The sequence below is a fragment of the Drosophila subobscura genome, chromosome E (assembly GCF_008121235.1).
Source record: "Drosophila subobscura isolate 14011-0131.10 chromosome E, UCBerk_Dsub_1.0, whole genome shotgun sequence".
NCBI classification, from domain to species: domain Eukaryota; kingdom Metazoa; phylum Arthropoda; class Insecta; order Diptera; family Drosophilidae; genus Drosophila; species Drosophila subobscura.
Window position 1 is genome coordinate 7,775,386 of NC_048531.1, and position 24,246 is coordinate 7,799,631.

General features: G+C 49.6%; 3 protein-coding genes across 4 annotated transcripts; 2 read left to right on the forward strand and 1 right to left on the reverse strand.

Moving 5' to 3' along the window:
- The first annotated feature begins 260 nt into the window (after positions 1–260).
- On the forward strand, positions 261–3,153 carry LOC117891100. The gene is made up of 4 exons (XM_034796285.1): positions 261–1,785; positions 1,835–2,067; positions 2,122–2,515; positions 2,574–3,153. Exons 1-4 carry the CDS (start codon positions 322–324, stop codon positions 3,081–3,083), a joined length of 2,601 nt encoding a protein of 866 aa, XP_034652176.1. The 5' UTR covers positions 261–321; the 3' UTR covers positions 3,084–3,153.
- An 85-nt stretch (positions 3,154–3,238) lies between these two features.
- On the forward strand, positions 3,239–4,278 carry LOC117891103. Of its 2 annotated transcripts, none has more exons than XM_034796290.1 (3): positions 3,239–3,441; positions 3,535–3,740; positions 3,834–4,278. In XM_034796290.1, the coding sequence occupies exons 1-3, from the start codon at positions 3,363–3,365 to the stop codon at positions 4,200–4,202; spliced, it is 654 nt and encodes a 217-aa protein (XP_034652181.1). In that variant the 5' UTR covers positions 3,239–3,362; the 3' UTR covers positions 4,203–4,278. The 2 variants fall into 2 exon arrangements, with proteins under 2 accessions (XP_034652181.1, XP_034652182.1); XM_034796291.1 differs by having other exon boundaries at positions 3,241–3,441; positions 3,808–4,250.
- An 8,816-nt stretch (positions 4,279–13,094) lies between these two features.
- LOC117892676 (tyrosine-protein kinase RYK-like) lies at positions 13,095–22,374 on the reverse strand. Its single transcript, XM_034799074.1, is given in 8 exon segments — positions 13,095–13,139; positions 16,311–16,459; positions 16,535–16,692; positions 16,798–16,966; positions 17,041–17,278; positions 17,342–17,469; positions 22,127–22,184; positions 22,187–22,374. Coding segments are annotated over 8 exon segments (1,107 nt in total). The 5' UTR covers positions 22,349–22,374.
- Positions 22,375–24,246: the final 1,872 nt, after the last annotated feature.

The following is a 24,246-nucleotide window of genomic DNA, read 5'->3' on the forward strand; positions in this document are numbered from 1 at the left end:
TTTAGGAACATTTGTACCTGATCAATGCGGACAGTATAGTACAGTATTGACTAATGCAGGGGATGGTATACATATATCGATACATCTAAAAATTGCTATCGATGCTTTTGCTTTGTTTACAAATAACCAATTAATTCTGTTACAAATTGAAATTGTTGATTTTCGTATGCTGCAGATTTACAATCTACACTTTTGATTAAATCGCTAAATAAGCAGCATGTATGCGAGCCTCCCATCGCACGAAATAAAGTAATCTGTGAGAAATATTTAGTATATAAATAAAATCCGTTGCGATACGGCAACAAAATATTCAACAAGAAAATGTCAAAAGTAACGAAGCGAGTTTACGAGCCCCGCTCCAACTACCCGGACCGCACAAAGTCCGAGGAGAAGTCTTTCTCCGAGCTGAATGTGCGCATCAAGAGCCTGGACACGGCGCTGCTGCTGCTCAGCTCCAAAGAGGAATGCGTCCTCCTGAGCGTCTTCAGTCACATAATGGAGTTTACGCGGCGCCAGGATGAGAATGTGCTGGAGCTGAAGGAACATCACATGCTGGAGCTGCTGCTGGAAAAGAAGATCTTCATCGAGGCGGAGAACGTTATGATCCGCCGCTTTGCCCTGTATCTCATCACCGCGCTGCTGGACAACACAGACTTGAACACACTCGAGCCGGAAAAGACGGAGGGCATTCTGGCGGTGGCCTACAGATTCTACCTGAATGAGTCTGATGAATTCTGCATCGAGTATCTCTCGCACCTGCTGAACATGTGTCTGCGAGACCCCAAAGTGGCCCAGGGCATTGTGGCGAACGGGGAGCTGCTGCACAAGTTGAAGACAGTTATTGCCACCTCCGAGAATCCCGACACCGTATTCAACTCCATCGAGGCCGTGCACAAGATTCTGCTCATCCAGGGTGCCGAGGAGATGCTGGAGTTCACCATGCTGCCCGACTTCCCCATCGATCGCATTATCTGCGAGGTGACAAACAGTTTCCAGGAGATTCGTCTGGCGGCCCTTAAGGTCTTGAAGACGCTCCTCGTGGACACAAGTGACCAGAGCGTGTTTGAGCCGCTGCATCGCTGCTTCTATGTGCTGGAGCAGCTGGTCAAAGCATTCTGCGAAAATCCCCAGGGACCGGATGCCGTCGAGATCATTGAGGTGCTCGCCACGGCTCTGCGGTCCGAGAAGATGACCAAACTGTTCTTTGAGCACAATCTCTTCGACCTTATCGTCGAGCACTTGAAGGACCAAATTGATATCCTGTCGCTGGAGCTGCGCTGCACCATCATATCCATATTCGCGGAAACGGCCAAGTACGCGCAGTATTTGGCGCGGATGCACATTGCCGAGATCACGGACATGCTCCTCAGCTGCCTCATGGAGAACGACCCGGCACCGGCCACCTTCGTGATTCTTGGCCTCAACCGCATGGCCGATCATCCGGACGCACTGCGTCGAATTGTGGCCGAGTATGATGTGGGTGCTCTGCGGAAGCTGGTGTCCATTATTCACTCCCCGGAGGTGATCATCAAGACCAGGGAGCAGGCGGCGGAGTTTATCAATCGACTGCTGACCGGAGCCTACCGCGACACGGCCGGTCTGCTGATGGACCTGGACATTCCAAGCGTCCTCACGGGCACCATACAGCAGGGCCTGCCCACTCTCTCCATTGACTTGATCCTCTCGCTGCTCGTAATTATCGAGAGTCTGGGCCAGAACGAGGAGTACCGAACAGTCCTGGGCAAGCATCGTCCGCTCACCGAGCAGATTGCACAACTCCTAATGGTAAGGCAGTTCCATGCTGTGGCTTCCGCTTTCACCCACTCCCCCACAGCGCTCGTACGCCCATTCCATACTCGTGAACAACATATTCCGCTGCCTGTGCACCATCGTCGACGAGCAGGCCGTGCGTGAGGTGCTGCTCGAGAACTACATTGTGTCCTCCATCAAGCGGGCCCTGAAGTCGCTCTCGAATCTGGTCAAGACGGCGGTGACCAACTTCATACTGCAGACGACGCGCTTCGGCGAGTTCATCGACGCCTACATAGATCGCGGCATTCTGGAAGTGTAAGCAAGTCGCCGAATTCATTTGCCTGTTTCAAACCCAATTCCCAATCTTAGCCTGATGCTGTTCCAGAAGCACGCTTTCTGCGTGTCCACCTGGGGACCGGCCATCGAGAGCATCCTCTCCAAGTGCCCCACTATGAAGTTCTGCATTAGAAACTGTCTGACCTTCACCGACATCACCGCCGGCAAGGACTTGTATGTGTCACGGAAGAAGTTCGACGACTTTCGCACCTTCCAGGACATTCTGCGCAGCGACTGTTCCCCTCTGGAGGCAGTGCTGGTGGTCAACTTTGACCGCCTAGAGGCGGATGAGGCGGACCTAATGAAAGTTCCGTCCTTCTGCGTTCCGATATCCGATGGCGCTGGCGATCATACCTGGTGCTACTGCAAGCGTCCTGCGGATCCCAATCTGCCCAGATATCTGCTGACCCTCAATCAATCCCTGACGGTGGGTCCATCCCAGCTAATCCTCAATCAACTTTTAACCACTTGACCATCCTTCACAGAAGCACGGCCTGGTGGAGAATCCTGCAAAGGTGCGCAGCGCCATCGATTTTGACAACCTGGCCAAGCGGTGCAAGATCATTGCCCAGGTGGTCGACAATGTGATGAATGAAAACCTCAAGATCCTCGACCTCAATTCGACGGAGGAGTGCTCACGCCACGTGGTGCGCTGCCACCTGCAGGAACTGCGCCATGTCTACCACACCAACTTCATACCCCTGGGCATGGTGCGAAGTGGCTGCCAGTTTGAGCGCGCGATCCTCTTCAAGGCGCTGGCCGATCAGATCGGTCTGCCCTGCACTCTGGAGCGCAGCGTCGATGGCCGGATGCTCTACAATGAGGTGCCGATGCCGCTGGAGATCGCCAAGGATGTTCACTGTGACAAGAAGACGCTCCAGTTTATGTCCTGGCGCATGCTGCGCCCCACCCACGTCGTCGATCTGATGTACAATGTGGGCGACTTGTATACCATGCAGAGTCGTCAGGCCCTGCAGTATCTGCGTCTCTATTGATCACTGAGCTCTTCGTTAATTCTTTTGGCAGTTTTCATTTATAAATTTCCCTGTTATCGTTTATCGAATGTTTATTACAGAGCCAAATAATCGATTGCTCTTGGGTTTGTGTCTCGGCTAGTCCTGTGTCCACAGCGCATGTCCTCGTGGAGTGCGTCCCCGCCTGACATTCGTCCTGGCGACACCTGGACCAGCTGAACGTTTGCCACACAATAAACAAGCGAGCAGCAACTTGGCGACTCGAGCGTAGATTAGAAAGCGCAGCTGGTGGCCTGCATCATGTGCCGAGTGCTCCTCACGCTCGCCTACTTCCTCCTGACCATCTCGTCCATTGTGTTCACGGCCTGCGTCAACAATGGTGAGTGCGTGGAGTCCGTGCTGTGACCTTGGTTGCCAGCAGCCGCAGAGGCGAAAAATCAATAATCTCTCAAATCTCTGCATGCACGGACAGTTACGGGCACCAGTTCGCCCGGCTCTGGGCCCAGCACCTCCCTGACCGGACACATCCACCGCACTGCAGCGGCCATCGAGCGGGTGAACAAACTCTGGTGCTACGCCTGCCACACGATGGACGACGGCGAGTCCTGCGTGGACGTGGCGGTGCGCAATGATTCCTCGCTGTTTAAGAAGTGCCAAGGCGAGGAGTTCATTTGCATGGTGAGTGATGAGCACCCAAGAGAGAGCGCCAACAAACAACTAACTCCGCGCTTCTGTTCCCTCTCAGGTCAAGCGGTTCTCGTACACCACCAGCACGGAGAACTCCACGAGCTCCCCGAAGATGTGGTCCCTGGATCGTCGATGTGTCGCCAACTGCGAGCCCGGCTGCATCATCATTGGGGAGCGAACCAAGCTCTACGCCTGCACCTCCTGCTGCGAGGAGTCCTTCTGCAATACGGGCCGCGGGGCCGCTTCGGGCATCTTCCATCGCGAGGACACGGGCATTGGCACGCGAATGTTCTGGCTTGCCGCTCCATTCCTGGTCAACATATCGCTGGTCCTGTACAAGCGGCACGCCGGCCATGTCCTCATCAAGCTGCACTAATCCTCGGGGACAAACTCAATGAATTTACTCAACGAACCAGCCCAATGTTGCTCAAATCTACAACTCACTATCTGTAATTAGCTAGCCAAGTAGATTTCGGATCCTATGTTTTATGAATGAATGTAGATATTCGTCCGCCCCCTCCCATACTCTCTCCGTGTGATAATAAATAATTATTTCGCCACTAGTGTGAGCCTCACACATACTGATCTCACCTTAGATATTGTGATTTCTCTGAGCAGCTCTGAGGGATCTTTGGGATACATCAACTGGAAGAAAGTCTACAAAAAAAGGAGAAGAATGTTACTAAATATATGTAGGAAGCGTTAAGTAAGAAGTAAGAAGATTTCCCCAAACAAATGGGAATACTTCTTCCTACAAATTTCGTACTGTCAGAAAGTGTCAACAAATGTTGTAGACATTTGTAGATAATAGCTATCATAGTTAAAGCTGCCTATTTAGTGACCTAAAATGCGCATTGCAAATATATGTACATATAATTAAAATTAAATTATTTGCATTAATCTCCTGTTTTGTGAGTGCAATAATCGTAACTAATGGCAACCAAAGTCTCTGCTGGAAAGAGGGTGAAGGCAAAGTCTTTTGTTTTAGCTTAGCCATTGTTGAATTGTGAATGGAATAATTTTTTATACCCGGTACTCGAAGAGTAAATAGGGTATATTGTATTTGTGCACAAAGTGAATGTATGTAACGCACAGAAGGAAACGTTTCCGACCCCATAAAGTATATATATTCTTGATCAGCATCAATAGCCGAGTCGATTGAGCCATGTCTGTCTGTCCGTCCGTCCGTCTGTCCGTCTGTCCGTCTTGTTTGTCGGCTAGTTCTCAGAGACTATAAAAGCTAGAGCCACCAAATTTTGGCTCCAGACTGCTGTATGCTCACACTGAAACCAGTGTATTTCAAAAATGAGCCACGCCCCCTTCCGCCTCCGCAAAAGGGCGGAAACCTCCCAAATCGACAATTTTGAAGATAGCAGAAAACTAAAAACGCCATTCCGTAGGGAATGACCATATCTATCAGATCACCAATTGGGATCCGATTGGACCATTATTATAGCCAGAATGATTAATTTGCAGTAGCTAAACCCAGCAGCGCATCTTCTTCATCACCCCCCTTTTTACTGACAATTCCAGAGACCGATAATCAAAGTGCTAGACACAATAAATGTACATCCGATTTGCAAGTAGGAGAGCGAGTCATAATCCACCAACACCAAGAATCCAATTGTCTTTCCTATTCACTCATATAAGGAAAGAAGAACGAGAGAGCTCAGTCTTGTGTTGTTTTTTTACAGTTACTTTGCTATCTCACTCTCACACGAAAACCAGAGAAAAGCAAAAAGAAGAAACGGCGCATTATGATGGTTTCTGTATAACAAATCTTAAATGTAACTCCCTTTACAATTTCCGAGTCAAAAGTAGGAGAGCGAGCCAAAAGCCACCAACACCAAGAATCCAATTGTCTTTCCTATTCACTCATACAAGGCAAGAAGAACGCCAGAGTTCAGTCTCGCATTGTTTCGCCGTTACTATGCTCTCTCGCTCTCACACGAAAACCAGAAACAACCAAAAGAAGAAACGGCGCATTATGATGGCTTCTGTATAACAAATCTTATATGTAACTCTATTCAAAATTTCCACATTTTTCTAAGCATTTTCCGAACGAGATCACGTGAAAGAAATCTTTTCCGGGACGATTTATTTCATTTTGATTCAAGCCTGCACTCCAGCAGCGCATCTTCTTCTTCTCTCCCCTTTTACTGACAATTAGTCAAAAGCAAAGAGAGTTTCGGCTTGCACCAAATTCCAGAGACGGAAGGTCAAACTGCTCTATACAATAAATGTGCATTCGATTTGCTAAAAGAAGAAACGGCGCATTATGATGGTTTCTGTATAACAAATCTTAAATGTAACTCCCTTTACAATTTCCGAGTCAAAAGTAGGAGAGCGACTCATAATCCACCAACACCAAGAATCCAAGTGTATCTCCTATTCACTCATACAAGGCAAAAAGAACGACAGCTCAGTCTCGCAATCTTTCGCCGTTACTTTGCTCTCTCGCTCTCAATGTTTTCTTATTCTTTCTCCTCTTCACTTCCTCATTAGCTAAATGTAAAGAGAGCGCAAATCCCATGCAAAAACGTAGATTCACCCTACACTGATCTGGTCTGGTCGGCTAGCTCAAAAACCCAGAGAGCAGTAGGCCCAAGTGCACGTCACAATGTATGTGTATTAGATTTGAGAGTAGGGGAGCGCGGCCCAAGAAACCAACACCTACGCAGTTTACTTTTTTTGCAGCTTCCTCATCCCCACTCAGTAGTTAAAAATTTGTCAGCGCGTTCGGTCCGGTACGGATTCGGTCCGCGAAAAATCGAAAAAATCGGGTAAAATCGGGAAATTAAGGGAAAATTCGGGAAACTAAACGGGAAAAAGTATCGTGCAGTTTGTGTAGTGTACAACAACAAGTGTGTGTTAGTGAAATCAATAAAAAATCAAGATCATTTGCGGAGGAGCACAGCAGCGAGGCTAGAAGCAGATCGTCGATGGAAATATGCGGCAATATGTGAAAGTGAAGTGTGTGTTAGTGAAGTGAAATAAAATGTGGTGCAATGGTTGAACATTTTGTGGACAAAAATGCGAGATCATATGCGAAATCTACGACAATATGTGAAAGTGAAGTGTGTGTTAGTGAAGTGCAGTGAAATATGGTGAAATGTTTGAACATTTTGTGGACAAAAATGCGAGATCAATTGTGAAATATGTGAAAGTGAAGTGTGTGTTAGTGAAATATGGTGAAATGGTTGAGCATTTAATGGGCAAAAATGCGAGATCAATTGCGGAGGAGCACAACAAGGCTAAAAGCAGATCGGCGTTGGAAATATGCGGCAATATGTGAAAGTGAAGTGTTAAATGTGTTTTTTTTTTTTTTTTCAAATGTATGTACATACATGCGTACAAAGAGCTAAAATGTTCTAAATTTGCACCAAGGGCTTGCAATGTGTGTGTGTGAAAATGTGCCAAAAAAGGCGTGAAGTTGTCCCCTCCCTTTACCGTGCAGTCATATAAAAGCGCAAGAAAAAAGAAGAGGCTCAAAAAGCAAAGAGAAGAGCGAGTGTCAGCGCTCTTATTTCAAGTGTCCCCTAATAGGGTGAGGCAACCCAATTCGTGCAAGTCTGACTCTCTCGTTGAGTGTGTGCGTACGAACATCCGTCCCAATGCCTCACCCTAAATTAATGTGCCCAAAATCTGTGCTCTTATTAGAATCTCTCGCTGGATCCCGTTACATTTATTTCGTTTCGTTCGTTTCGTCGTATCGTCGCGCGGGTTACGTATGCATGTGTGTAAAGAGGACAATAAGTGCTTCACGGCACATGCGAAAAGAAGAAGCGCAATGAGGAAAAGAAGAATGTAAAAGGCAAGTGAAAATTGATGTTTTATCTTTGCTTTACAGTTTATACTTTGTTTTCGCAAATGCTCGTATATTTTTCTCAGTGACGATCATTTTTTTCCTTTACTTATTTTTGTTTTGTTTATTGCCGTACCCTATGGCTTTACGCTCTCGAAATTAACCAAAAACAATTCTCCTTACAATTGCACCACTCGATAAGTGAGTGTGGGTGCACGCAAAGGCAGTTTTTCTCTCCTTGAATAATTTTTATACCCGGTACTCGAAGAGTGAATAGGGTATTTTGTATTTGTGCACAAAGTGGATATACATATGTAACGAAGGACACGTTTCCGATCCCATAAAGTAGATATATTCTTGATCAGCATCAATAGCCGCGTCGATTGAACCATGTCTGTCTGTCCGTCCGTCCGTCCGTATTGTTGAGCGCCTTGATCTCAGAGACCATAAAAGCTAGAGCCACTAAATGTTGCATCCAGCCTTCTGTATGCTCACACTGTTATAAGTGTATTTCAAAAATGAGCCCCGCCTCCTTAACGAAAAACGCCATTTCGTAGGGAATGACCATATCTATCAGATCACCAAAATGGGATCCGATTGGATCATTATTATAGCCACAATGGAGAAATTAATTTTCAGTGGCCAAACCCACCCCGTCCCGCAGCATTCACACTCTGTTTCGCGCTGTTTATGGCCTCTGCCCCTGACACATCTCTGCCGCTGCCTCTGCCTCTGCCGCTGCCGCTGCCTCTGCCTCTGCCTAAACTCTGCAGTGTGTGTCTATAGGGGAGGGTGGCGAGCTAAATGAGCGTGTTGGCGTGAGCAGTGTTGTTGATGTAGATGACAGATGAAGAAAAAATGTAAAATTTGACAAATAACCGCTAAAGTGCAGATGTAGTACTGAGTGCCGGGTATAAAAGTTGTGACGCGTAAGAAGCGTCTCACACGTCCCTTCTCGTTTTAGTTTTCATTATGTTCATTAAGGCTGCACTGGGCTCTGAGTTTCAGGCAAGTATTACCCCAGATTCTGGTTAACAACTCCTAGGGCCTGGCCCGGCTCCATGTACGAGTGTATGCCATGCATTTAACCATTCATTTGGTCTCGTGAATTGCATTACGTTTCCGTTTCCACACACAGCTTCCTCTGTCTGCATCCGCATTAGCCTCGTGTCCGGCTCTGCAGGGGCGGATGGACCGCACTCCTGTGTGGGGCTCTTCTGGGCAGACATGAATTATTTATTGGACAAGCATTCGGAGCATCGGAAGAGTACTCATAAGCAGAGAAAGATGGTGGGGCCGAGGCAGACTTATGCCTAATCAGGCTGGAGCAGCCTCCACGTCTAATAGAGCTGCCATTAAAAACAGATATGAACTCACATGGGGCACGAAAATACATACATACATATGTACGTATAGGATGTGTGTGCGTGCTTTTGTTTCACTCTTCTTATTCTGCCCTCCCATGCACCTCCACGCCCACTAATTTGGGAGCCCACACACACAGAGTTGGCTCTCGTTAACGCCCATGAATTGCATAGAATGCGCTGGCCTGGCCTCCAGCCCCTGGAGGCACATTTAAACGGGCAAAAATGTTGCCGAGAAGCTTGGCCCGGCTCCTAGATGAACTCCTCGCCATGGCTCCTACATCTTTGGCTAATAAACCCAAGACAAATCTCTTCATTTTGAGCTTAATTTTCTTGGCAAATTTACATAAATGTCCGAGGGGAGAATGGGACCGAGAATGGGCCAGGCCGTGGCCTAGAAGTCTCCGATAGGGTTGGTTCACATTCACCCGGCCCGACCAGCATGCACATCCATCATGGCTCCGACTGGATGGTTGGTTGGTTGGCTGGGCCTCTGGGAGAGGTTGGGGGGTGTCTGTGGGGTGAGTAACCTTGCGCTTTGTTGCTTTATGTGTTGCCTTCGTGTGTTTGGCGTTTATTTTTGCGGCTTCCATGTCGTAAATCTTCATCAGACGGCAAATTACGTGGTTTCTCCAATGTCCCGCTCCTCCGACATCCTTCGTATTCGATGGCACTTTTCGAAATGTGGCGGAACGTATCCGGCAAAACAATAAAGTGACCGCAACGGGCGGGGAGCCACCTACAGCTCCGCAAAGGTGGGAGGGGGCTTCGGGGTTCGGTGTTCTAGGACACAATAAACGGTGACAAAAAGTCAAACAGGATGCCGTGCCCATAAAAAGTACCGTAACAAAAGGGCACTGTGAGAGCGGCGTCCACACGATGGACAACAGGAAAGAGGCGACTGTCTCCCGCCAACCATTGACAACAGTTTTCATTTATGGAAAATAACGGCAACGGCAATATGCAAAATTTATTATTATATTTGCGTTGAACCGCAAAAATGCGACGGATTTCAGCTCACGACGAGCCAAAGCGGAAGGGAATGTAAAAATGGGCATATTACAGAAAGAGAGTGGACCTTTGTATACTCTTTATTTGCCAGAAACTGTGGGCGGCTACATACATATGTAGTACGTAGAGAATTTACAATAGTTCCATCTCTAATTTGTCGCTCTCTGAGAGATTGACTCTCTCCGCTTTGCTTCACTGAGAGTCTCGCTCTTATGCAGTAATTTGTTTTACAGTTATAGATTCGTCATGCCTGCTACTTGCGCAAATAGTTCTTGGGAGAACACTTGAAAGCCAACGGTAAACTTTTGTTCTCTGCTTTCACACTTTGAACATGGGGACAGAGGCAAATCACACTTAAATGGCTGGCTGATACCAAAGTTTATCAAAATCGTTGACAGATCTGGCAGACTCTTCTTCTGCCAATACTTTGGGAGCAGATTCCCCACTGCTTTTATTGCGATGTCCGCTTTATTCATTCATTATTATGTATTGCCACTTTGGCATTGTCCTTGTTTGCCTTGTGATTGCACCCGACACTGTTTTATTTCCTCTTTTTTTTGGCATCATTCTGTGCTCTCGTTATTGTTGCTGTTGCTGCTGCTGCTGCGCTGCTGCTGCACGAGTGTCGCGCCAAGTTCACACAGAAATTTCAATTAAAATGCAACAATGGCGCACTCCATCATCCACGCGGCAAACTGACATACCCACGGCATACCACATAGCCCTCCCCTCACCGCCCCACCCCACGGATTTGGCAGACAAAAAGTCGACTCGAGTCTCAGCGTCTCGCCAGCAAATGACTCTTTGCTGGGACGGGATGCAGTTGGCAATGTTCGGCGGGAATGCTTATAATGGTTATGCTTTAAAGAAAATAAACTGCTTAAAATTGTGCTTAAAAGTCTGCCTTGTGGCATGTGTGGATAAACGTTGCATAAATTGCAGAATTCATTCAATATTTGGCTAAAATGTTCAGGAATTTTCGCTCCCAGAAGCGACAGCAGCGAACGCTCATAAAATCCTTTGAAGATTGGCCAAAAACATAATTAACGGAATAACTCTTCTTTGTTGTTGGCCAATCTTTGGATATTCGCTGCCCGCCTCGCATGTACGAGCATGTGTTCGCGGGGTGATAAATCCTTGTCGCTGAATAAACAGGATGCACATGCAAAACAGACCGCAACAGGGGCCAGGGGCAGGGGCATTAGCAGCACAGGACCAGAGCCAGAGATGCTCGATGTTCCCTCTCTCCATTCGTAGGAGGTCTCCGCCCTCGTTCCACTTTCGTTGGCAGCCCAAAAATGCTAGTGGCCTTGTAGACAGTTGTTGCCGGGGCAACCAGGCTACTCTGCTCCCTCCTCTGGCCACCCTGCTCCGCCCCTCTGTCTGCTCCTGGGACGATGGCAACGACTGTGTAATTAAAAGTTTGAGCAACAGCCACGGAAACTACAATTGACTGACTGCCTGACATCCCGGGGGCCTTGCAGCGTGGGTGCTTTGGCTTTGGCATTGGCTTGTGGCACGGGGTCTGGGTTGCGACCTAAGCTGTCAGTTTGGCGCCACTTTGGGTGCGAAGAGTTTTCCTTTTTTTTGTTAATAAACTTTCACCAAGCTGGCACCCGGCTCATCCCTTATTGGATTTGCAGCCAGCTCTCTGAGTGAATGGTGTTAAGGGAAGCCGAAGAGAAAGGAAATGAAAGTCGATGGTAGCATGGGAAAAGCTCTCCATTAAATGCGTTCTCTGCTTTTCCGATTTGTGTAAACGATTTTGATAGATCTGATGGGATTACGGTTTCAGTTTTGTCCCTACTGGTGCTGCAGCGTGGTCACAGCCTCCCACCAACTTTCTCGCTTGTCTGTCGGGCTAAGTCGTTCTCCTTGACAGCTTTTGGCTTTAATTCTTGCCATTTCAGCACGACACGGAAATGCACTAAACGCAAATTAGATACTGAACTTGCCCGTTCGTGTTGGGAAATTGATTTTCTCGTGTACTTTTCTTTTCACCCACTCGTAATTTGTGCACACACAGCAAGAGCAAGAGCAACAGCAACAGCCGGACGGGGTAGAGAAATACACACACAGACACACACAATGTTTCTCTGCTGCTCACGTTTAATGCTCGTACATGAATTTGCATATTAATCTTGGGTACCGTTCTACTTTATCCTGGGACTCCTTCTAGCGTCCCTTTTGCAGACAGACCTGCCCGACCTTCCCGAAATTACATGGAACTACACATTTTGGTTTGTCACCTCGGCATTACGGCACGTAAAATGTAATCAGCTGTGTGGCTGTGGCTGTGTCTGTGTGTGCCAAAGCTCTCGGCCGTATGCAAGTGGGGGATGTGGGGGCACCGGCTGGCAGCTGCTCTCAAGGCGACTTAACGCCTGCTTAATGAACATAAATTAGTCAGGTGGCACAGCAGGGGGCTGCGGCTCCATGGGGAGACCAGGAAAGGTGTAGCCGCGGCACAGCATGCGTTTATATTTCAATTTTAGAGCTCGTAACTTCCGCATGGTACACGAGGAGCTGTCGGAACCTCCCGCGAGACTTGTAGTTTAGCTTGTAGAGTAAGTCCTTTAATCAAGGACGCTGAAGGATATGCAATTTGCCAGTGATTGACTGAAATAGTTGTGTCGCTGCTGAGGACAATCGATTTCATGTCCATTTATACTCTTTTTGAATGGAGAACTTGAAGCACCACTGGGGGGACACAGTTCTAATTGACATTCCGCTGGAAGTGCTGCTCAAACACTCGTGTCGCTGTCGCATGGATTGGATAGCCAGTGGAGAGCAGAGCCCACTGAGAGCCATGTGACCCAGTTATCGAGTCCAGTTTTATGTGCAGCAGCTCTTGCCTTCAATTACTGTTTGCTAATCATGGCCATGCCATCGTACAATTGCGCCATTACGGTTGACAGTCCGCTTAAGTGCAGCAGGCAGCATTCGCCCCGGGCAGAGAGCGATTAATACCAGCTGTTACGCTCGCAGCCACACTTGACCGCAAATTAAACCAGTGGGCTCCGGCATGGTATGGCTGCTCCTATTCCGCACATCCGATTTTGGCCTGGTCAAATGGTTAAGTGCGAAAACCGCGGCCTCCCGATGGGGCAGAACAATGGCCCGATGTCTGATTATCCGCGAACAACAACAGGGACAGCATCCGCTCTACTCGTGCTCGTCCAGCGGGGCATCCGATTGTCTCTCCTGCGGCTGACAGGAAGCAATCAATAGTGTAATGCCAGACAGGGGCATCCGCCGCGGTTTGCCTGCCGCACAGAGGTGCGTTGGGAATCCACGAAAAGGAAACAAGAAGCAAAAAAACGGATACGACTGACACTCGGGGTAATTTGTCACCTTCTAGCATCCTTTTTTTCGCTTCTCCTTGGGTTAAGCCATTGCACCTTGGCCACGACACCCATTAAGTGTCTGTCCTGTGCCCCATCCCAGCCCCATTCCATCACCCACTCCATGTCCATAAAGCTTTTGTGGCAAATGTAAATAATGCGTTTTAATCAAAAAGAACAGCAGTGGAGAATCCATTAACGGCGTACGTGCCGCCAGATTTTACTGTGGATACGGTGCGGGACGGGACGGGACTCACCCTCCTTCTAGATAGCTCCACTATGGGCCCCCCTCTATTCTGGTGCCCCATGCGGCTTGCGTCATTTGCAGGTTGATTCACAAATTTCTTTAATGGGGCGACGACAACATTTTTAATTAGCACCTGCTCTGGGTGTCCCTTCTCCCTTCTCCCTTCGCCATCCTTGACTGCCTCTTGCTGCCATTTGCTGATCCAGTAATCTCCATAAAACACCGCGACATGCCTCGAGTTCCATGGAAATTAATTTCCAACTTTTCGTCTCCACCTTTCCTCTCCGTCACTCTTTGCCTCTGCCTCTTTGTGCTTCTCTGCTCCTCACGCACTTGGAAAACTTTTGCTTTAATGATGCCATTCAAATGCGGCGCATGGCGTCCTTGTCGCTGACTCCTCCTTAACCCATTTCTGGCCCCGGAGACACTTGCTTCCGCCACCAGTTCCACGCTCTGATTCCCATTCTCAAGGAACCAGCACCCCCGAAGAGACAACATCTTGGGCTGCTGCTGCTCCTTCGATTCAATATCCTAATGCCAGTGTCTCTTTCCTGGAATTTATTCAGCTTGCAGCGCCGTTTGCTTGCCGCCTCTGACTCTGCCTCTGCATATGGTGTCTGCCCCACCAGCAGTCCCTCCGTTGGCTGTTGCTGGGGCTGCAATAATATTTTCCAAGTGTTTCTAAACAAGCACAAAGCCATGTTTCCACAGCTGTAGCCTGTAGTCAGTAGTCAGTAGTAGTCTGGTTCTGGATCCGCTGCCGTTTTTATTGATATGTTCCACAACTTCCCACCCTTACACCCGTTTGCTAAACTTTGCTGCACATTAAAGCAATTTGGGCAACATTTATAGACTGATTCAATAGAAAAGGCAAAGGGAGTGGCTCGCCAGAGGGATGCTGTGGAGCTGGGGGAGAGGGCCCCCACATAGAAATGAGATATTTCCACACAAGTGAGCAGAGAAGCGACTGCGAGTGTGCGTGTATTGGTGCGTATCTGTGTGCACTTGGATATAATTGTTTGACTAAATGAGTGAGCCCCAGCCTGCCACCCTTTGCTCTCCCTCCATGTTTGTGCCCTCAAATTGTGCTACACTTCGCTTAACACTCACACATATGCATGTACATGGAGAGTGCAGAGTGGAGGCCACTGTAGGGGGAACATAACATAACAACAATAATTATGGCAAGCACCATCAGACCAGACCAGACCAGACCAGACCAGACCCCAACCTCAACTCCATCCCAATCGCTAACTCCCATCCATGTTTAGGGCTCTGTGCTGTGCGCGGATGGGGGCAAGAGAATTCATTTAATTCCCTGTCGTCTGCTTCGATGCGTCTCTCCGTCCCTCCACTGTGAGTGGATAGGGCCAAATGGATATGACTCTTGGCATTGTGTGCTGCCAGATAGCCATGTTAGAGCCAGCCCCATGCCCCACGCGAGGCTGCTTCCATAATGAGGATGAAATTGAAGTCTCAACAAACAGATATCGTTAAGCAAACAGCAGCAGGAGGCTACGGGCAAAGATCAGGCCAAAGGAAAGTAAAGTCCCAAGCAGAGGACACACATAAAGCTCGTAAAAGCGAGTCCCCCCGCGCAGCTCCATGGAAATTGAATATTTAATTATGCGTCGATGGAAATGGCGTCGGAACTTGGTGACGAAAATGGGCCCAGACTCATCATGGGATAGGATAATGATGATGGAGAAGGAGGAGCAGCTCCTCCTAGAGCGAGTCGAATTTCTAAGAGTCAGCGCTGGAAATGTTTACGAGGACAACAATTGCGAGGCTGCTAAATAATTTATTCTAATTTCTAGAAGATTTCAGCATCAAACCAAAAGAAATTCAAATGTGGGGCCATTAGACATTGTTCCACAATCATTCGAGGGAGCTGTGTGCCGGGATACTTGGCAGTTAATTCTGAGGCAAAACTAAGGGATTTATTGGTTAGATAAGTTCCCTGTTTGGGTTAGTTTGGGTTCAGTTGATAATTTGCACTCTGCGGTGAAGGGCGAACAAAAGCAAACATACAGAGAAGCGGCAGACTGTCTGCCTCCATGGAGCACCTTTTGCTTATCTAAACATTTATGCCCTCACCCGCCACATCTGCTGAGGCAGACACACTCTCCACTCAGCCACACGGGAGTACTCCCATCGCATCCTTCACCTGGGTTTCCAGGCAGTGGGTTTGTGTGTCGTGTCCTCACCCACGTCCCACATGAGGTAAGAGCGGCTACGTGCCGGCTGAGTGCCGCACAAAACTTGCCCCAGCCAAGGGATACTCAGTCTCTCCAGCAGTCAGCAGTCCTTGAGGGGGAAGGGGCAGAAAGGTAGCAGGGAAAGCCGCATATTTATGAATGGCTCTTGGCTCTTGTTTCGAGTTAACGCACTGCGGGAGCTTTATCAGCTCGTAAATATAAATTAGAATTTAATTTTTATCATCGAGGAAAGGTGGCCGCAGCGGAGGATGGAGTGGATGGAGGAGAGCGTGGCCTGGGGAGCAATCGTGTGGTGCTTGGGACAAATTAGAGTGGTGGAGCGGAGCTCCCATGGCAACCCCGAATCGAGACTTCAACGGGATTCATTCCCATCTCCATTTGGCTGCCACGTGCCGCAATATTTCAAAGGCTTTGATTTACCCCGAGGGCAGCCTCCATCCAAATCCCAATTCCAGTTTCAGTTCCAGTTCCAGCCTGAATCTGAATCTGAATCCCATTTCCAATCCAAATCAATCCCCCCTTGGGGCAGCTCTAATGGGGAGATAGTTCTCTATCTATCTCTAGCACTCACCTGGGTCAGCTGCGAGGAGGCGTAGTAGGATATCCTCGAGGGACAGATCGACTCTGGCTTCGAGTAGATTGTTTCTCCGGTCTGCGTCTGGTCCCCCATCGGGAGCAGTGCGGTGGCGTAGGGCGTCGGAACGGGGGAGCTGCGGAAACCTGTGGAGTGGATTTGGAATTGGATTTGGAGTGCGTTTCGGCAGTGGTCAGTGAGGAGGAGGGAGGAGGACTCACGGTCGAATATGCTGCACGACTTCTTCGTCTCCCCGGGGTACTTGTTGAGGCTGGCGATGGTCGCGTAGGAGCCAGTGGCACTCGGTGGCCGTCCGAGCGGGTCGAGGCGGATGAACACGTTCTGGTGGCTGCCATAGGCCGCGGTGGTGAAGCTTGTACTGCGGCAAAGGAGGAGCAGAAGGTGTTAATGGCACTGGAGGAGGAGGATGGATGGATGGATGGATGGATGGATGGATGGATGGATGGATGGATGGATAGCTTACTGCAGCGAGTCCTGGCGAAGCTGCTTGCGAGCCCGCAAATACATCATGCTGGCCACGAGGCCCACGGCCAGGACCAGGCCGAGAGCACAGGCTGCGGCACTCAGCAGGGCAGGGCCCTGGGAGGGGGCGTGGGCGGGGGCTGGCGATTGGTTCGGTTCGGGTGAGATGCCTGTTGATTGGACCAGATGGATGGTGATGGATCATGGGTGTGGAATGCTGATGGTGATGGTGATGGACACCTACCCTTGGCACAGATCTTGTTGCGCTTGAAGTGGAGCCTGGTGTCGTTGAAGCGCGGGGGTCCTCGCACCACCATGTTGACGTTGACGGGCAGCTGGAGGCTGGCGTTGCCCGTGCATGGCAGGTACACCAGGAAGGACTCGATCTCCTGCGGCACCAGGCCCTTGTGGGGGATGCTGAGTGTTGGGGTGCCCAGGGCGTCCTGGTCGTTGGCGTACTCGATGCTGATGGCGTAGGGCAGCTGTGGGAGGGACTGGTTAGTGTCCATGGCTGGGGGTTGGTCCTTTCAGGTCAGGTGTCTTACCGGATAGGCGATGAGGCTCTGCCAGGAGAACTCCAGCTCGTGCACGTCCGCGGGCACCGGGACGGTGAAGTGCATCGCGTATGTGTTAATGGATCCCTCGTGCACGTAGAACAGATCCGCCTCGAGTCCTGCGAAGGATAAAGGAAGAGGCGAGAGACCAAATCAGAAGCAGAACCAAGGTGCGGGTGCGGATGCGGATGCGGATGCAGTGCAGACATAAAGGGAAAGTTTCCTCGCAATTTGCTGTGGCACACCCCCGCCATTAGTGTGGCAACTCTGGCTCCAGGACTCCCCCTGCTGAGCAAACTTTGCGCATTTGCTGTTTACTCTCCCCTCAAGACCCCTTGCCGACGCCCTTGAGCGGAAATTGATTTTCACTTCGGCACAAAGGGAACGAATGGTCGAAGGGTGCAGAGCGGAGCGAAGAGGTGGAAGGCAAGGAAAAGGTGACAACACTGGCGGGTAAACAAAACCCAAGACACAATAATAATCGAAATCGAATCCGTCACCAGCAGCCGCAGCAGCAGGAAAGTCGCGACAATGCGGGTCTGGGATCTGGGATCTGGGACTCCACCAAATCAGAGACAGAATGGGGAAAGGGAAGGGTCGGATTGGATGTATTAAAAGGTGTCAACTGCTGGAATCATATTTCGTTGGATTCCCGAAGAGTTCTGGGGCCCAGTCTGAAGCGTTTCCTAATCCTCTCTCCCTCCATCCTCCTCCTTTCTGCCAGATGCCAATGAAAGACGAGCTGCTTGAGTTAAAACGACGTGAAATTAAATTTCTTCATCCGCTTTCAATGCTGCTCCTCCCCTCTCCCGTCTGTGTGGTGCATTATTTACTCCCGGGGATCAGAATAAGCTTCGTCCTCTCCCGCTTTGCATGGAGCCAGTGGAGCCAGTGGAGCGGGGAATGCTGTTTGGTCTCTTCAACTTTCCGCCTCCTGCCTGTGCCTCCGCTTCAGACTCCACCGGATGTTGAATGTTGCGATTCCGCTTCCGGCAGACTGGCAGAGTGGAGGGGTGGCAGAGGGAGGGAGGAAGGAGTGTACCTTGCACTTGGAATAGAACAAAGCGAAGCGCTCCCCGTGCTGCTTAAAACAATTTTAAATCCAATTACAGAATAAGAGAAGCGCTTTTCGTTCGCTTTCATCCTCCATCCTTCGTCCTTCCGTGTTTCCTCCACTCTAAACATCTTCGTCTTCCGACTGATCCAGCTCCATGCTCCGTTTCTATTTCCATTTCATCTTGGATTCGTTTTAGAGACCCAAATTGCTTTGCCCCCCACAGAGTGGGACAACTGTGGCACTCTCCTTTGGCTTTGCCGCTGGGCGGTTGCGAGTACTCTAGCCACCTGGCAGCTGGTGGCACTCTCCTCTCACTCACAGGAAAAGGTTCCTCTCCAAACATAACCCAAAAGTGACTCGACTCCCCATCAAATATGCACAAACAGACGAAAAGGACAGTCATTTCTGCTGTCAAAGGACAACCCTGACAAACTGCTCTACACGAGAGTGGATGGGGAATGCACCTGCGACAGCCTCAATTAATTCAGTTCCCTCATCTCGATTGGCCTCTTTGGGGGCAACAATCGTCAAACTCAAACTGCGCTTTAAGTATCCAGAATTGGCATTCCTCCTCCTCCCACTGTCGCTGCCCAAGTTCAACCTGCCGCTGGAGTATCCTCGTTCACCTCCTTCACCTCCCTCTCCCCTCTGTGGCCGTGTCAAACTTTGCTCGTCTTTCATATCACGCGCTCTTCCCTCGCCTGCGACTTCCCTTGCCTTCCTGCCAGTTGCTGCCGAACTTTTCCTGCAAAAGTTTCCTCGCTTATGAATCTCCTTTCCCCCCTTTGCCGTAATTATAATACCTGCGATTGCGATTGTCTGAATGACTCTTCCGCACACACGTGACGCTGCAACCGCAACTGGCAGCGATGCAGAAGGGAGGCAGGAAGGGAAGAGACTGGAAACTGGAGAGGATTGGCTGCAGCCTGTGGCTGGATGGTGGCAGGTGGAAGGCAGTCCCGTGTTAGCTTTCCAGCTCTGGCACAGAGACACAATTTGCATAAAAGATTAAGAGGATAATTAGTGTCATTAGTGCGGAGGCAGCACTCCCTCTACCCCTTACCCCTTAACCCCTCTCCGCTCTATGCACGGAAAGTGAAGTGGCACTCCTTGTCGGCTGATTAAAGGGGAATCGGAATCCCAGACATTTCCGTGTAATTGTCCTCCGAATCAGAGGCGAGAATCGCCAAATTGGAACAGATTTCTATGCCACCCCCCGCCACACACTCCCCTCGGAGGCAAGGCAATCATGATGGATTCCAAGTGTCGAGCCACCCCACGGGATGGGTAGGTGGAGTGGGGGCACATTAATTTGCAGATTTTCGGACTGTTTTCTATTCATTAAAAATAATTTTCTTTTGCATTAACTTTTCATTTTTCAACGGGAAATTTCCTCCGCTTTTTCCTCTCCGAAGGTTGATGGTCTGCCCAAAGGGGGAGCGATGGATGGCAGAGGGGGCAGCTGGTCCGAGGGGAGAGAGGAAAATAGGAAAAAGGAAAAGTGTGCACATCAAAGCGAAACTTGTTGAAATTGCATTTTTACGCACCCTTGAACCGGGAAAGTCTTCGAGGAGATGGAGGTGGAGGTGGAGAAGGGGATGCGGGGTGTAGGATGCAGGGGGGAGTGTGGGTGGGTGTCAGTTTCGCTGGCAACGAATGCGGAAAACGAGGAGAAATTGCTTTCGTTTCTGGGGCAACTGAAGAACTGAACAACAGAAACCAAATTGAACTCAGAGCAGGAAATTCTTCAACAAAAGCGTAAAAAATATTTAATTTTAATGTTGTCGACACTTCATTGAAAAGGGAGAAGGGGGAAGTGGAAGGGGGATGACTGGTGGCAATCGTCGAACTTTGTTTACAGTTCCACGAAACTCACAGACACCGAAGAAAGGAAGGAGAAGCCCAAAGGATGCAACATACTGCTGGGGTGGAGAGTCCCAGTCCACATGCTGGAAGATGGAGGCGTCTGGAGTCTTTCTTCCACCTGAAGAGTCTTCCACATTGAGTTGGAACTGATGTGAGTTGAGGGGAAGACAGGGGGCAATCATGCTCTGGCGGGTAGAGGTGTTGGCAGGGGAGTTTTGGGTCAGTTTTCTTTGATTTCGTGCTGACACTTAATTTTCCAATGGGAACAGCAACAGCCCCAAATCAGCAGAGCAGGCGGAAGGTGCTGGTGTGGGCAGGGAGAGGGGTGAGGGGTGTTAACTGGCAGTTAAAAACATAACGAGCTACAGGGTACAGAGGGGTTGGGGCTGTTGGGTGGTGGAACGACGCGAAAGCAGAGAGAATCTCGATGAAATCGAAGCAAAGGAAATTGCAGTGAGCAACAAACAAAGTGGAAAATCTTTTGAGTTGTCGCTAATGAAATCCGATTTGCATGTGCCGGTCAGTGGGAGAGGGGTGAGGGAGGAGGTGGAGAAAGAGAGAGGGAAAATGAGAGGAGTGAAGTGGAGTCTCTTTGGCAAGCGACAGGAAGGGGCCTGCATTCATGCCCCATCGACCTCGAATGCAATCGAAAGCGTACAAAGGGAGAGTGAAGTGAAGAGGAGGGGAGGAGAGAGAGTGCATTTCAAGAGGGGGAGCAAGCGAACGAGGAGAGGAACAAGCAGGCGCAGGAGTCGCTCATTCATCCATCCATCAATCCATGTTGTATCCGTTTCCATTGCCATTTCCACTTCCATTTCCACTTGATGTTGATTTGGATTATTTTTGGGCCATCAACTAATTGAAGTGCCTCTGATTTGGCAGCCAGGAAACGGTGGGCAGAGGGTAATACTTATACGGGGGGGTTGTGGCAGTGGCATAGGCACTGCCGAGGCCTGCATAATGAGATGGAGGCCTTTATGCTCCAATTACGGTCAAGTGCCGGAAAATGCTGTGACCAACTAAGCGATGAATGATGGAGTGGCGGGGGGTAGCCAGCAACTAGGACACCTCTCCACTTCACCTCCCCTTTACTCGAGAGTTCCTCCCTCTCTCGCAATTTCCATTCGGATTCCTGTGATCCATTAATCAACCTGCGAGGAGCAGGAAAATCGCGAGCCAAACGACAGGCACGAGGCCATGCCGCTGTGGCATATTGAATGAATCCTGCCTTGTCTGTCGCTGGGAAAAAGACTGCAGAGGGGAGAGGCAGAGGAGCCGTCTTGGCCTTGGCTCGATCTGGAGCCGGCGCCATCAATAACAGGAATTCGCGTGAAGCAACAAACGGAAAGACAAGAAAACAAACAACCGAAAAGCAAAACAACACGGAAAGTGGGTAGAGGAGAGAGAGATAGAGGGAGAGCGAAAGAAGAGCGGTGTGGGGTGGATAAGCGGGGGTGTACGAGGCAGCGAAAGCTACTTGCCGCTGTCAGCAAGGAGTGCGGGAGAACGGAACGGAAATCGATTTGTGTGCGATTTGTTCTGTTTTGCTCCCCACTCCGGCCACTCCTCGCTCCATTGCCTCACACTGCTCCACCTACCTCCCTCCCACTCCCTGGTCAAGTATAATTTCAGAACTATTAATGACTACGATACGGTGCTGGCCCTTGGGGGAATGTTTGGGGTTTGCTTTGTGTGTTTCCGTGTTGTGTTCGGGGACCAATGAATGTGTCCTGTCGCACTTTGTGCCCCTACTATTAATCATCGCTCAGGGTGGCAGGGAGGCAGGGGGGGAGCGTGTCAGTCTGGGGTTTGTCTCCAAATCGAAATGTGGTTTCATTAGGAAGTGAACTTACCCATCAGTTTCATCACCTCGTGGTGGCTGATGAAAATGTTCAGATAGCCAAAGGCGCCCGCCAAGTGGCCAGCGAGAGGCACAGGAGCAGCAGCGGCAGCGGCAGCGGATGTTGGCGTTCCCTGTAGCTGGCCATAGCGAGTTGCGGAGGATGCAGTGGCTGTTGCAGTGGAGCAGGATGGCCTAGTGGGTGCAGAGAGGAGCTAATAAATTGTTGGGCCATGTGCCCGTCACTTCAACAGCTCCACTTGCTCCCTGGGGCACATTCTTTGCCAGCCAATCTCAGCGTGTGTGTGTGGCAGCGGGTGGAGCAGGCACTTCCGTCACGGGGGAAGCTTCCTGTTGTTGCTGATTTGAATCCAGTTGCCTCTGTTGCGGCTGCTGGCTGCCACAAACAGACGACGCGCAAAGAGCAGACTCCGGCTCTGAAAGAAGCGTTAAAATCAAATTTTAACTCCTGCTAAAAGTTGCGGATGCAAAGTTGGGTGGGAAGGGATGGCAGGACGATGTCTGCCTGACGAAAATTGTAACTTTTCTGCCGCTCCTCCTCTCTTTGCTTGTTTCGTTTTGTTTTGCTTGCGGTTGCTGCTGCTGCTGTTCCCCTTTTTCTGGCTTCTCCTCCCGCGCCACTGTCTGGATTCGGCTGTCGCACCAAAGCCGCATCGGTGTGTCCACCACATTCCACTCTGACAGACTTTTGCAGGACTTTTATTGGCTGAGCTCCTGTCAACTGCTGCTGCCCCTGTTCCGGATCTTCCTTCTGTCTGCTGTCTGCTCTGGTGTGCGGTGTTTGGGCTTCCTCCTGTCACATTGACCATTCGATGGGTTCGTTAAACACCTGCCCCTGCCCCTGCCCCTTACCCGTCTCTGGTTTCTTTTCAATGTGTAAAAGTCCTTGTTAAAGTCCTCTTCCTCTTGAATTGAAAGTGGTTTAGTTTGCGAGTCGAAAAGCTGCAACAGAAGTTGCAAATGCAGATGAAGCGGATGAATGCTGTAGAGGGGATTAGTGGTGGGGGGTTGAGTGCGTGCTCCTGTGGTCCTCTGGTTGAGTAATTCCCTGCCAGAGTCAACAATTTGTAAATGCGAATTTCAGGGAATAAAAAGTAATTATAAACTTAAAGAAAAGATTAACAGCTCAGAGGACTCCGGGGGAGACTCTGTCAGTATTCACTTACAACGCACACACACACACACACACACATTTGTGGGAGCGGGGGAAGGGGAAGTGGCTTTAATAAATTTGAGGTAATATTTATGTGTTTGTTTGGCATAAATTATGAACTGCAGAAAGGGAACAACAACTTTTGGCATTCGAAATGTTTGTGGTTCAAGTGGTTTGCCTTTCCCCCCTATCCCAGCTACCCCTCTCCTACCAACCTTACGCCTCCTGTGGCTCTGTTTATTCAGCTGTTCCTGCCACCGCTGTAGCCCACTCTCTCCCCAACAATTCCTGCTGGTTGCGTGTGCAGGTAACCTGAACGGAATTCCAACTGCAACATGGGGCAGGTAGGAGAGCGAAGTGCAGGGCAGCGTAGGCATGACAATGGAATTGGCAGCTGGGGAACAGGAACAGGAACAATCAAGTGCCGCTAAAATGAAATTGTTGCCAAGAAGCAGCAGCAGCAGCAGCAGCAGCAACTGTGAAACTGCCCCGCAACTTGCCCCAAAATCTCCATGGGAATGCTCTCCGCTCCACTCCTCTTTTCATTCTCTCTATGTTTCTCCTGCCGTTCCTTTTTTCTAGCCGCAATAAAAATCGAAATCGGAAAAGTTTGTTGCCTTCGCTTTCCCATTTCCCATTTCCCGTATCCCTTTTCACTCTTTTCCCGCTTTGAGTATTTGGGAAATTTTAAAGTTTTCCAAGCAGCAGATAGTTGTGGCAGTGGGCGGAGTGTTGGCGCGGCCAACGAGTTCTGCGGCCATTTTAATTAAACTTATCTGCGGCCACAAAGTGCCGCAGGATGCCAAGAAGAAGGCACTTGATTAAGAGGCAGATCAACATCAACATTACCATCGGCACCACCATCTCCATCTCCATCATCAACATCAACATCCAGAGAAGGATAAGGAAAAGGATTCAGTCGAAGTCATTCAGCGAATGCATTCATTAATAATTCAAAA

What these genes read in the sequence shown, in the direction of transcription:
- LOC117891100 (XM_034796285.1), top strand. Translation starts at nt 322, where the DNA reads ATGTCAAAAGTAACGAAGCGAGTTTACGAGCCCCGCTCCAACTACCCG. An exon ending in AGATTGCACAACTCCTAATG is followed by an intron (nt 1,786 to 1,834) that starts GTAAGGCAGTTC and finishes ACTCCCCCACAG; the next exon opens with CGCTCGTACGCCCATTCCAT. An exon ending in GATCGCGGCATTCTGGAAGT is followed by an intron (nt 2,068 to 2,121) that starts GTAAGCAAGTCG and finishes TCCCAATCTTAG; the next exon opens with CCTGATGCTGTTCCAGAAGC.
- LOC117891103 (XM_034796290.1), top strand. Translation starts at nt 3,363, where the DNA reads ATGTGCCGAGTGCTCCTCACGCTCGCCTACTTCCTCCTGACCATCTCG. An exon ending in CACGGCCTGCGTCAACAATG is followed by an intron (nt 3,442 to 3,534) that starts GTGAGTGCGTGG and finishes ATGCACGGACAG; the next exon opens with TTACGGGCACCAGTTCGCCC. An exon ending in GCGAGGAGTTCATTTGCATG is followed by an intron (nt 3,741 to 3,833) that starts GTGAGTGATGAG and finishes GTACACCACCAG; the next exon opens with CACGGAGAACTCCACGAGCT.